This window comes from Daucus carota, chromosome 9 (assembly GCF_001625215.2).
Source record: "Daucus carota subsp. sativus chromosome 9, DH1 v3.0, whole genome shotgun sequence".
NCBI lineage: Eukaryota > Viridiplantae > Streptophyta > Magnoliopsida > Apiales > Apiaceae > Daucus > Daucus carota.
Genome location: NC_030389.2, coordinates 25097211 through 25111566, shown reverse-complemented (window position 1 = coordinate 25111566; position 14356 = coordinate 25097211). Strand labels below are relative to the sequence as shown.

The window sequence follows — 14356 nt, the reverse complement described above, 5'->3', positions numbered from 1 at the left end:
GAAGTTATGTGCACACCTTGTTTATCTCCCGTAATCGGGATGTTGTTGCCTACGGATCAATTAATGCACCACAAAAAGCCTCCAAGTGTAAAACAAGTTAAGGAAATATGGTAAAAGAAACTGGGCACGAATGTTTCCACTCCCCAAGGATCAGTTGTTGCTATACAAGTGGCACTCAAGAGTGCAAAATTAGGCATGGGAAGGCCACTAAAGAATCTGGGCTCAGATGTTCGCTACTCTGCATGGATTAATTGAAACTCCAAAAAACGTACTTAGGAGGGCAAAAGGAGGGAAAATGCCATAGAAGAAATCGGAATAACATAGATTTTGAAGGCAAACATGTTCTCAACCTTGGAGAAGCTCAAACTTTTAAAATTATACAAACTTAAAAATATTAGGGTATAACACCATGTTATTTTTTCAAAAGCAAATATTTGTCTAATTAGAAAAAGGATAAAGCAAACTCAATTTAAACCATTATTAGAACAAGGAGTAACGGCACCAGACTAGCATCAAATGCAATATGACTAAATACCTAAGACTGTATTAAATTAGATTTAAAGTGACTACCAAATTTAAGCAATTTCTGATCCTCGTACACCATACTATAAGTTCATTAAAAAATTAGCTAAAGACTTTCTCTTTGTTTACTTACACTACCTACGTTAGTTACGGCTTCTTTTATGACAATTTTCTACCTCTTTTTGCCCTTCCTAGTACCAGTTATGGAGCTTCAATTAATCTATACGAGAAGCACATTCGTGCCCATATTCTTTGGCGGCCATCCCCTGCCTTGTTTTGCACTCTAATTACGTGCCATTTGTAGAGAAAAACCTCATCCTTGGAGAGTAGAAACATTCGTGCCCCAATTCTTTCTTAGTCTTACCGTAACTTATTTTACACTTTTAAGTGCCATTTTTTGTGAATCAATTAAGTATTAGGTAACAACATCATGATCATAGGAGATAGAGAAGGTATTCACATACATGACTTCTTCCCACCTAATTCAAGGGCTTCTTGTTTGGCCTTCCCATATACCATTTTGTACCTTTTGGCCCTAGTTGTTCAATAATAGTTTCCTGGGGTGGTGCTTCATCAACAACCCACTATGTGCCATAACACTCTCAGTGTGTCTCAATGTGTCTCATAGCACAGAGCAGGTTGTTGAGGAATCACCATCCTAGGAAACTATTATTGAACAAGTGGCACAAGAGATAGAAAATGAAGCAGAGGAAGGCCACACAAGAAGCCCTTAAAGCTGGTGGGAAGAGGTTATGTGCACACCTTGTTTATCTCCCATGATCAGGATGTTGTTGTTGCCTATAGATCAATTGATGCACCACAAAAAGCATTTAAAAGTGTAAAACAACTCAGGCGAATACCTTGAAAGAATGAGGGCACGAATGTTTCCACTCCTCAAGGATAGGCGGTTTCTCTACGAGTGGCACTAAAGAGTGCAAAAAAAGGCCGGGGAAGGCCACCAAAGAATCTAGGCACGGATGTTGCTACTCCGCAAGGATTAATTGAAACTCCACAAATGCTACTAGGAATTAAGGACAAAATAAGGCAATAAAATGTCATAGAAGAAGCCGTAATAACATAGATTGTGGAAAGAAACAAGGAACAAGACTTTACTTATTTATTTAAAGAAACGTATAGTATGGTGTACTTCATTGATGCAATAATTGTTAAGTTTTAGTGGTTCGAATCTAATATATGGTCTTAGGTGTTTAGTCTCATTTCATTTTATTCTATTAGTATGGTTTAGTCATTCCTTGTTCAAGTAAGGGTTTGAATTGAGTTTATTTTATCCTTTTAAATAATTAAATATGTTCTTTAAAAAATAACCTCGGATAGTTCATATTATATTTTAAGATTCTATTAATTTAAAAGTGGGAACTTCATTAAGGTTTGGGACATGTTTAAAATCTAAACATTTAATTAGTTGAACTATATGATATAATGAGTTAAGTAAGTGTTAACTCATGTTGTGATGTTTAGACATTGAAGAATGTAAATGATACAGGCACTAGAAAAAATAAGGATGTGATTATTGATTTGAAATAACAAACACTATTCCTTGACAAAAGTTCTTCTCGCGAGGGATTTCTGTAAAAAGATAAAGCTACTTTTTACGGCAAAGGTGGAAGCAATTGTGAATGAGCTATCAAGAAAATTCTCATGCAAAATAAAAATTAAAATGAGAAAACAACATATTTGTGTTAATTAATATGAACATTATGTTTTTACTTGATGTGATACAGTAATGTACTTTTTTCTTATAAGAATAACACATTCAAACATTGATATTTGGATTCATTTCTTTTTCTATTCTAACTCCCTAATTCTTCCATGAACCTCTTTACATTTTGTAAGCCAACAAGAAATTCAATAAAGACATTATTCTATATTTGTTTGGGGATGGATAAAGGGTGATCCACATCCTTCTTAGAGCAGTTTTTTCATTACTTTCCTGCATTTATGGTTTAAGAATAGAAGTAGATGGTATATGATAGGAGGCTTCAGGTTACAATGATTTATGACATAAATTAATAATAAATATGGGCGTTAACATATATGAATAAAGGATATTTTATAGCAACTACATGAATGAGACTATAGCAAAATATAAATTCAAGATTTAAATAAGACTTAAGATGGAAACATGATTACTATGCCTGAACCTCACTATAATTGAAATTTGACAAGGAACTAAAAAATGTCTGAGAATAACATAATAGATAAAAACAAATAAACTAAAAATAATCACTGATATATGATACATGCTAACACAATTCCAATAACATAGTACATCAAAAATCAAGTAAATATTAGAATAGGCATAGTAAGTGTATATACCAGGTGGTTAACCACAATATTCAGGCCAGAAAGTTTAATTCCACACACAAGTCCTCGTGAAAATCCTGTATATAAGCATAACAATCATGAACCCTATCACTTTCTCTCATAATTAGTATAATTCCAACTCACTAAAATTATATACAAAAACAAATCAACTAGTTAAGAGTTAATGAAAAAACATCAATAAAAGACTTATATAACAACCATCTTTCGGAGAAATTCACCCTCTAATATGAAACAATAACCATATTTATACAAAAGTAAAACCAGTCAAATCCAAATATGCTTAATAATAAGATGATATACATCAGAAGATAGATAAAATAATCTTACCTTCCTTTTATCGAAAGAGTGAGCAATTGCTTCAAATTTATTTTGAAAGGAGGCTCTGCACAAATCCTTCTTATTATTATTGGTTTCGCCGCCTTCTAATATGAAGTACAAACCCTAATGAAGGGTGTTGTATTCTCCGCCCAAGTGTTTAATATCTAGAGCGCAATATGCCTGGTTTGGCCGCCCTTCTAATATGAAATACAAACCCTAATGAGGGTTGTTATGTTCTCGGCCCAAGGTAGATTCTATTGGGCCACAACTAATATCTAGAGTCAATAAGTATTATTCATGTGCACGTCTCTTAAATTCACAGACAAACATAATGATTAGATTGGGCCGTTCAAGGTTATTTATATAAAAACACGTACTAATTATGTTTTATGACCTTACAACTAAATTATCTACATCGTTTTTAGTAATTAAAATTTATGACATCATAGTTTAAAGATTATTCAAATGAAAACTTGTTAAAGAGGTAAATGGATTTCATGCATAGTTAGAATTGATTTTTTTACAAAATTGATTTTTTCTTTGAATTAAAAATTATAAAATATAGTATTTATATCAAAAGTTTATAATCATATTGTTATATTTTTATAAATTTTAATCAAATAAAAATAAATTGTAATAAATTTTCATAAATAATGTTAGATGAAACTCAAAACTTAGTGAAGAATATATAAAAAAATAATAAGATATATAAATATAGGTGATGAAGGTATAGAATAATGTGTATGAATGAAATTTTCTAATTTTAAAAGATGGGTAATTGGGTACGGCCAAAATTGTATTTATATATATATATATATATATATATATATATATGATCAAATAAAAACTTTTTTAAGTTACAAACTTACAAACTTTTTTTTATTCTCCCATCGTGTTAATCCTTAGTTATAGAAAGTATTCATGTTGAAAATTCTTTAAAAAACATCACAATTTTTAAAAGTAACGCATAAATAAATCGCGCATTCAACACATTTGTAAGTGGGGTTCAACATCGGATGTAGAACACTAATTATCATTATGTTGAATATATCTATAAAGATACTTAAACTATACCTCGGGGTTTGGGTGGGGTTTAGAAACATAAATATTAGTTATATAATACGTTTAACTTAGTTCTTACATTCAAAAATTAGTTTATGTACTTTTCCAACACAATTTTAACCGATATTCCACAAAATATGTTAAAAAAATGTTGAACTCAAATTATATATCTGTTGAACGCAGAAAATTTGTAAGTTTGTAAGTTTGTACCAGAAATATATATATAGTCAAGTTCTATGGAGTACAAAAAATATTGGAGTATTGGAGTACAAGATTGATACAGTATAATCTCGTCATTTAAATCTTATTTTTTTTGTTCTACAATATTTGTAAACATCCAACAACCCGCCGATTATGTTCGGCAGCATAAACATTGTAATCAAAAGATGGAACGATTACTTTTATAATCGTAGGACACTATGTTCTCCAATATAACTTATAAGAAGAACAATAATTTTAATGCTTGTTAAACTTGAAAGATATTAATGATTCATTGATAATTATGTTTAATATTAATTATAAATGATAAATTATATATAAATTTGGATAATCAGAGATATTAAACTAAAAAATTTATGATTTGTACTTCAATACTCCAATGATTTTATGTACTCAATAAAACTTAACTATATATATATATATATATATATATATATATATATATATATATATATATATATATATATATATATATATATATATATGGGAGAGTTCTGGTACAAACTTAAAAACTTACAAACTTTTTTTGTTCAACACATATATAACTTGAGTTCAAAATTTTTGAAGATATTTTGGTAAACATCGATTAAAATTGTGTTGTAGAAGTACATAAACTAATTTTTTAATGTAAGAACTAAGTTAAACGTATTACATAATCAATATATATCTTTCTAGACCCTACCTAGTTTAAGCATCTCTTTAAATATATTCAGCACAATGATAATAAATGTTGTACACCCAATGTTGAACCTCAGTTACAAATGTGTTGAATGCACGATTTATCTATGCGTTATTTTTAAAATTACGATGTTTTTTCAATAATTTTCAACATAGATACTTTCTATAACTAAGGATTAACAGGTTGGGAGAATTAAAAAAATTCAAAAAAAAGTTTGTAAGTTTGTAACTTAATAAAATTTTTATTTGATCCTATCCCTATATATATATATATATATATATATATATATATATAACATAATATTGCTCGTATAAATCTCTTAGATTTCTTCAAAGAAGTATAACGGTCAAAATGTACAACAATGTCCTGCATATCTTTTTCAAGAAAGGACTGAATAAGGCGCTAAATGGAGGCTTTTTTAATTATTTTTTTAATATATCAAAAACCCCATGGACAAGATTATTTTAGGATAACCATTTAATGCACTGTGCCACTCAATTTTGCTAACTTATAACAATTATAGTCCATCCTAAACCTCCTTCTTTAAGCAACCACAATCCCCTTTTGCTATGAAGACATTGTTTATGGCACAACTTCTTCTTTCTCTGTTTTGGGGAGTACAATTATTGGGTCACATGACACCAAAAATGTAACGACGAACACAAGAGAGTTTAAGATCGAAGTGACCGAGTGCGTTCAATTTCTTATGTCTTATAATTGAAATCAATTAAATAATAATATTTTAAAATTTTATTTGAAAGAAAATTTATTTTTAAAATCTAATTAATTTTAATTAACTCCAAAAGTTGAATTTATAGATTATTAAAAAATTTATAAATGGCTTAAAATTAAGTATACCCAACAAAAATAATACTAGTCAGCACAAATAAAATTTAATTTTTAAAAACAAAGTAGGAAAAAATAGTAAGATAATGAATGATATGTTAATATTAATAAACATCAAATACTCGTGGAAAAATATATTATAGTAAAATATAATATCCGAAGATATAAAAAAAAGTGAGTGCAAACTTTATAAGAGCCAAAATTGGAAAATAAAATAAACTTTTATCTAATAATATTACTAAGGGAAATCCTCAATTTATAAAAAACAAGCTGCACTCAATCAAAATCTATTCCAAATATGAAATTTGTAAAATCATATATAATTATTTTTCTGGTTATCCGACTGAATTTGCACTCATTAAAATTTAAATTACTGCACTCACAATCATCGAATCTCATATCTCCGATAGTTAATTAAAATTTTCTCAAAATAATTATGCTCTATTCACAAAATCTTGCATCTCAAAATTTAATCACCCAAACTTTTATTCAAATAATAAAAATAACTAAATTATGACTATAATTTCTATAAGAAAGTTTTGTTGTTTACAACTTGCTAATAACCTAGATTTAATACAACATTTATAGTCCACCTCTCGTCCAACCATATATGATTTATAATTTCATTTCATTAGAATGTCATTTGAATCCATCTTTCTATTTTATTAAGCAATTCATTATCCAACATTGATATAAGAGTCTTCTTTTTTCGACAATAACGGTCAAATATTTTTACTTTCGACCTTTCTGCAACTATTCGAAATTAAACATGTTAAAAATAAATAAATGATCGAACTTAATTAATTCTGACCGAAATATTAGACCAGGTAATTTCGACCATGAATGATCACGATTAGCATTTTGAATTTTTCAACCCAAAAAATTATTTCAGGCAAAAAAAGTAATTTCCCACCCAGAATTAGAAAAAATGCAAAATTGATTGAACATACATATTAATTTCGACCAATTAGAGTCGAACATACTTGGTCGAATTTAATTGGTCTATCTGTATTTTTGATCGAATTTAATTGAACAATAGCATGAATCATATGGTCGAAATTAATATATCATTCCCTTTTTGTAGTTGAATTTAGATATTCGAATGAAATCGAATCGCCTCCAATAATATCACATAAATCATTTTGAAATTTTTTTTAGAACAATGGTGGGAAAATTTCCACTCAGGAGTTAATTTCGGGCGCTATATTTTCAACCAATATAGTGGGATGAAAAACTTTTTCCATGAGATATTTTCGACCAGTCATATCCGGTCCCCGGTGGAACTTATATATGTTTTGGACCAGTTATTTTTCATCAAAGTTATTTTCAGCCTCTTCTAGTCATAGTTCTTATTTTCGACCATTTATATTCTTCCGTCTTTATTTTTGACCATTTATATTCGACTGCCTTTATTTTCGAAATTCTGTTAATTAATTTTGTGTGACTCCTATAATAATGAGTCAAGATTAATTTGTTCATTACTGTGTAGATTACAAATTATTTAAATTGGGGTTAGAGAATTAATTTATTGGGTTACAATTTCAATTAGCTTGGGGGTTACATTTTTTTACCCCTATAAATTGAGTCCATTGCTTCATTGTTTGATACACAGAAATTGTATTCATCATAGAGTTTTAGGTTCTAGCTTTCCGTGAGATAAAAGCACTGTTTGTTTAGTTCGTAGGAGGCGGGTTTTGGAAGACATAAAGGTAAAACGTGCACGTTCAATTACCAGCTTACCTGTTTTAAGTACAACATAGTTTTCACATGCCTCACTTGTTTGGTATTATGGTGTTGATTATTTGATGCGAGGTACTTTCTTATATAATATTCTTACACAATTATTATAACTATCATGTATACCAAGATTCGACTCACTCAGGAGATGCCTAGCACACTTGCCCTTAGTAGTTGACGGACAGTCCATAACCCGATATTTGAGATCCCCCAGTAATGGGGTAGTTCCTCGTAAAGAAAAAAAGAAGAGAGATTCCAGTTTTAATTCGACCTAAATCATGTTTTGATAGATTTTCTACCTTACTTCATATTATGTTTATGGAGAAATAAAATTGTGAAAGAAGCATCACGAGAGTTACGGCTCACTGACAAGGTGGAAATATATATATGAACAAGTTTATGGTATAAATAATGTACATAAAACCATAGGAAAATATTATATTGAATGTTTCGTCTGCAACTATTGATTTTACTACTTCTGTGCTATTCGAATGTTGCGGTCTGTGGACAAAACAGGCGGATATAGGACACTGGCTGCACATACAAAATCAGATAAATCTCCGGAGGGACTGCGTGACAAAGTCACAGCTGATGATGTCAATGTTGGGCAGAAGCAAGTCAGATAAAACAGGGAATTGGATTGGTGATGAATCGCGGAAAGTATGCTTCCATCCACTGTTCTCTAAAGTTGACGAGTCTATGATCTGTGTTCCAGTGTTGGCAAGGAAGCTTGCGCAGATTCAGGCTACAATCATATCAAGTACTTGCTTGAAATTGTCAGAAAAGTTACTTGTAAGTTAAATGATAACTTTTCAGAGCTTAATAATTAAGTTTCTGAATGAAAAAATTCAAGACATATACCATATTTGTGGTGATCCACAGAGTATATGGAAATGTGGAGTAAGTTCAAGACATCACCTGATACTTTTAAGGGGAGTTTTGATGGTGATTTTTCGGACAGCTAATATTGAAGGTTTTGGGCAAGTTGATATTATGTTGGCTTGAAGATGGGGCTAACCTCCTGAGTAATGCTATCACAGACAAGAGTTGGTAAGGATTTGCTATAAATTGCACTAAAATCTTGACTTCCCTTGTGTTCCTTCTCGTGCTTGTTCTTTATTTAATTTTTGAATCTGTACATGGTATTAAAATCTTGCATATGTCACTCTTTTCTTACTTGATTAAATTTGAATTTTAGTTTATATTATATATTCGAAATTTTAGTTTATATAATGTTTTCGTATAAATTATATTTGGAATTGTGTTTTATTGAGTGTAATCTTTATTTTATACTTAATCTATTGTTAATTTGAATTTAATAAGTTTTAAGAGAGTTTAATTTTATTATATTTCACAATTAATATATACATGTTATAATAAGTACGTAAAAAATATTAAATGTAATTTATTACTATTTAATAATTATATATAAAACCAAACCAAACATACTCAGTGAGCAGCGTCTGAGGAGGGTAAGATGTACGCAGCCTTGCCCCTACCCTTAAAGTAGAGAGGCTGTTTCCGTGAAGACCCCCGGCTTAGTGCACAACAAATAAAATAGTGTTTGCTATAATAAGAATATAATACCTTAGCCCATGGCCTTCTTCACATGGGACTTACCCAAACATTTTTGATTGGCGCTAATGCATCTGGTAATGACTGAGCTGAACCCTCCCTTTAAACATAAACCATAACCCTCATAATCTCTGTGAGCCACGAGACCTAGTCTCAACTACTCTAATACGCCGTCTCCAATCATTCTTATCTAATGTCATATCACCCGTGAGATTTAAGGCTCCCATGTCCAAACTTAATTGATCAGCCCATGTCCGACGAGGCCGACCCCTCTTTCTCTTACCCCGAACCGATATGTGTTCTACTCTCCTAACCGGTGCTGAGTTACATTTACGCCGAACATGTCCATACCAACGTAAACGTCCCTCCCTTATCTTCTTAGAGATAGACTCAACACCTAAAAGACGTCGAAAACTATCATTCGGTATATGATCTGTCATGGTGTTACCACAGATCCGACGCAACATACGCATTTCCGCTGTCTCTAGCCTACGTTCCTGAGCCTTTCTCAATGGCCAGCACTCGGAACCATATAATAATGATGGTCTGATTGCTACACGATAGAATTTACCCTTCAACTTCAAAGGTACATTCTTATCACACAACACCCCTGTAGCAGCCCACCAACGAAGCCATCCTGTCGAAATACGATGTGTAACATCCGCAGAAATATCGCCATTACTCTGAATGATAGAACCCAAGTATTTAAAGGTATTAGTTTGTGGTACACGACCCTCCGCAATACATACAGCAACATCCGCCTCATGAATCTCCTCACTGAAATTGGCCCAGAGATACTCGGTTTTAGAACGGCTCAGACGCAATCCATAACCCTCCAACGACATATGCCACTGTTCCAATTTCACATTAACCTCACTTCGAGACTCGGCGATTAACACAATATCATCAGCAAAAAGCATACACCAAGGCACCGGAGCTTGAATGTCACGGGTAATCACATCCAAAACAATTATAAAAAGCAAAGGGCTTAATACCGAACCTTGATGAAGACCCACCTCAACCGGAAAATACTGAGTATCCCCAACGGGTGTCCTAACACACGCCCCACTGCTGAATACATATCCTGTATGGTCCGAATATACACCTCCGGCACTCCTCGCGCCGCTAAACATCTCCAAAGAACGACCCGTGGTACACTATCATAAGCCTTTTCAAGATCTATAAACACCATATGAAGATCCTTACGACACTCTCGATATTTCTCCATAAGACAGCGAATGAGATAAATCGCCTCAATGGTGGACCTCCCAGGCATAAAACCAAATTGATTCACTGAAATGGTAACAATTCTTCGAATCCTGCACTCAATAACTCGTTCCCAAAGTTTCATCGTATGACTAAGCAGCTTAATACCACGATAATTACTACAACTTTGAGCATCACCTTTATTTTTATAGATGGGTACAACAACACTTAATCGCCACTCACTCGGCATCCTGGATGTCCGAAATATAACATTAAAAAGAGCTGTTAACCATCGTACCCCCTGTTCCCCCAAACACTGCCACACCTCAATCGGAATCTCATCAAGCCCAACTGTTTTACCCTTACCCATCATGCCTAAAGCTACGCGGACCTCTGCCATAGTAATATCTTGACTCATACCAACATCATTGTGAGAAACATTGACATTCTCTTGCTCGAATACAATCTCCCTCCCTCGAGCTGCGTTAAATAACTCAGAGAAATACCTGCCCCATCTCGCTATAATATCCCCATCATAAAGCAAAACCCGGTCACCCTCGTCCTTTATATATCGAACCGCACCAATATCCTGACTGCGCTTGTTACGTGCTTTTGCAAGTTTAAAAATTTCATTCACTCCCTCCTTAGTACCTAGACGCCTATACATGTCTTGATACGCCTTAGTTTTCGCTTCCGCAACTGCCTGTTTAGCCATTCTTTTTGCAAGTTTAAATAACTCCCGCTTTATATGCTGATCTGGCCCTTCTGGACACGACATGAATTCCAAAAAGCATTCTTTCTTAAATTGCACTTTGGCTTGTACATCATCATTCCACCACCAAGATTCTCTCTGCTCCTTTACATTCCCTGAAGCCACTCCCAACGTCCTCCGTGCCACACATCGAATTAAATCAGCCATACGTATCCACATTTGATCCACATCATCTTCCAACCTAAAAAAACCCTCAAACATGTCCTTAAATTCTGCTACTTTCAATCCATGTAAATTACGCCACAGAATTCGAGGTGTAACAACTCTCAATCCCTCCATAGGTGGGCCATCCAAAGACAAATCCATGACTAAAAGATGGTGCTGTGAAGCACAAGCTTCCACTGGGAAAACCTTACAATATGAACAAAATCTGAAATCTCTACTGCGAATAAGAAGATAATCAATTTGAGTGGCATGTCCCCCACTCCTAAAAGTAATTAGATTGTCATCACGCTTGCGGAAACAAGAGTTAACAATCACTAAATCATGTGCTGTTGCAAATTCCAAAAGCGTCGAACCATTGTCATTTCTAACACCATAACCAAACCCACCATGAACACCTTGATACCCATCTTCTCTCGCACCAATATGACCATTAAAATCACCACCAACAAATAAAAATTGATCTAGAGTAATACTCCGAACCAAATCATCCAAACAACCCCAAAAAGTCATGGATTCAATAGTGTTGGCCTAAGTGGCCTCAATTTGGACCGTAATTCAGGCCCCCGTTGAGAAGATTTAGGCTAGAATTGGTCCAAATTTGGATTTTTAAGCCACTGTCGGATTTGTCCTTATATTTGTAAAGTTTTCAAATGTGCCTAACTTTTTATCCCAATTGTGTCTATAATTTTAGTGATGTTCAATTAGTTATAATTTATTGCGTACAAAAACACATTAAAAATGTAGACATTTTTTGGTTAGAGACATTTATTAACTTGGGTCATGTTTTAGAGAACCCTTATAACCATTACTTTATTTCTACTATTAGTTAGGGAGCAGAACTGCACCTTAAAAAAATATCTTATTTATCTATTATATTTGGATTCATGACTATCACCTCATGGCGGTCCTTGTGTTCTTGAGAAATAAGCGCTACAGGGCCAAACTCGGATTCTTTCTCCATAGTCCAGTCCTTGCATCAGAGATCTATCGAACACTTCATGTAAGTGCTGACATTCTGAGGATTTTGTTGAACTATGATCTCATCGGGTTTCATACTTTCGATTTTGCTCGCCACATCTTCTCATGTTGTAGTAGAATGTTAGGACTGGACTGTGAGTCCAAACGAGGACAAATTGGGCTGGATTATAGTGCTCGCACGGTGTATATCAAGATTCTGCCTATAGGAATTCATTTGGAAAAAGTTGAAAATGTTCTGAATATTCCTTCTACATCAGTGAAAGTCAAGGAATTCGAAGGGAAGTTCAAGGGGAACCATGTAATTGTTGGCGTAGACGACATGAACTTATTCAAGGCAATTAGTCTGAAGTTATTAGCATCTGAACAGCTATTGAGGAAGTATGAAAACTTGCGGGATATTGTGGTTCTTGTTCAAATTATCAATCCTGAAAGAAGCTCAGGAGAAGACATTGAGGAAGTGAGATGGGAGACGTATGGAACTGCTAACAGGATTAATCAGATTTATGGTTCTTGTGGTCATCAACTAGTGATTCTAATTGATCGACCAGTTGATCAATGTGAAAAGAGTGCCTACTATGATGCCTCGGAATGTTGCATAATAAATTATGTAAGAGATGGAATGAATCTAGTCCCTAACATGTATCTTGTTTGCAGGCAGGGCTCTACAACTATGGATGAAGCTAGGGGAATTATGTCATATTCTCCTCGAAACAAGTGTGCTAATCATTTATGAATATGTTGGTTGTTCTCCATCTCTGAGTGGAACAATTGGAATAAATCCATGGGGTATTAGTTTCGTAGCTGAGGCTATGCGTTCTACGATCTCCATGGATGATTTTTAAGGCAATTAAGACATGAGCAGAACTATAGCTATGTTCAGTCTCTTGATGTGGCGTATTGGGCTCGCAGTTTCGTCCATAGCATGGAGAGAGCATGTCTTGATCACTATAATTATCAATGCTGGGGTATGGGCTTCAGTTTCATATTTAAGGTTGCTGCCTTCTCCCTATGTTTTCAAAAATTGTTTGAAAACATAGTTCCTTCGTACAACTAGACAAATAGGAGGGCTATATTTCTAGACTTTGTTGGCATCCTTGTTCCTCATTCCTCGACCAAGAAAAACCTTAGTAGTGAAGCTGAAACTGCTCTTATCACTCTGTGTGATGATCCTAAGAACACTGTGTTTATCGTTAGTGGAAGTGGTAGAAGTTCCTTAACCGAGTGGCTGGCTCCATGTGAAGGTCTAGGACTAGCTGCTGAACATGGGTACTTCATAAGGTATTTTCCTTCACAACTTCTTAGAGACCTTTTCTTGTGGCACTTCTTGTCTTTGGTTTGCAGGTGGAAGAAAACTTCTGAATGGCAATCTAGTTTGGTTGTGGATCTCGAGTGGAAGGCAACAGTGGAGCGTATAATAAATTCGTATACAGAAGTCACGGATGGTTCCACCATCGAAGTCAAAGAAAGTGCTTTGGTTTGGCACCGTCAAGATGCAGATCATGATTTTGAATCCTTGCAGGCAAAGGAATTGTCGGATCATTGTAAACACGTCATTGCTAACGAACCTGCAGTAGTTAGAAAGGGAAAAAATATTGTTGAGCTTAACCACAGGTATGTGTCTCTCGTCTCCCTCTTTCGGTCTTCGCTGTGCATTGTACAGTAATTTACTTAACTAGCAACCTAAATATTTAGGATGCAAGCAAAGGCTTGGTCACAGAAAAGGTAATCGCGACAATGGTTAGCAATGGTGAGATCCCTGATTTCATCCTCTGCATTGGAGACATGTACGACGGTACTTTGAAAATTGTTTAATCTGTGGTGGTCCCCGCTGTTCCGGAAATCTTTTTCTGCACTGTGGAGCAAAAGCCTAGCAAGGCCAAGTACTTTGTTGACGATACTTTTGAAGTTCAGAAGCTACTCCAGTGGCTTGC

The 14356-nt window shown here is 33.9% G+C and overlaps 1 protein-coding gene across 1 annotated transcript; it reads left to right on the top strand.

The window, feature by feature from the left end:
- Window positions 1-12345: 12345 nt before the first annotated feature.
- LOC135149531 (probable alpha,alpha-trehalose-phosphate synthase [UDP-forming] 9) lies at window positions 12346-14151 on the top strand. Its single transcript, XM_064085258.1, has 6 exons — window positions 12346-12982; window positions 13080-13211; window positions 13335-13390; window positions 13480-13703; window positions 13767-14036; window positions 14118-14151. Exons 1-6 carry the CDS (start codon window positions 12346-12348, stop codon window positions 14149-14151), a joined length of 1353 nt encoding a protein of 450 aa, XP_063941328.1.
- The last annotated feature ends 205 nt before the right edge of the window (window positions 14152-14356 follow it).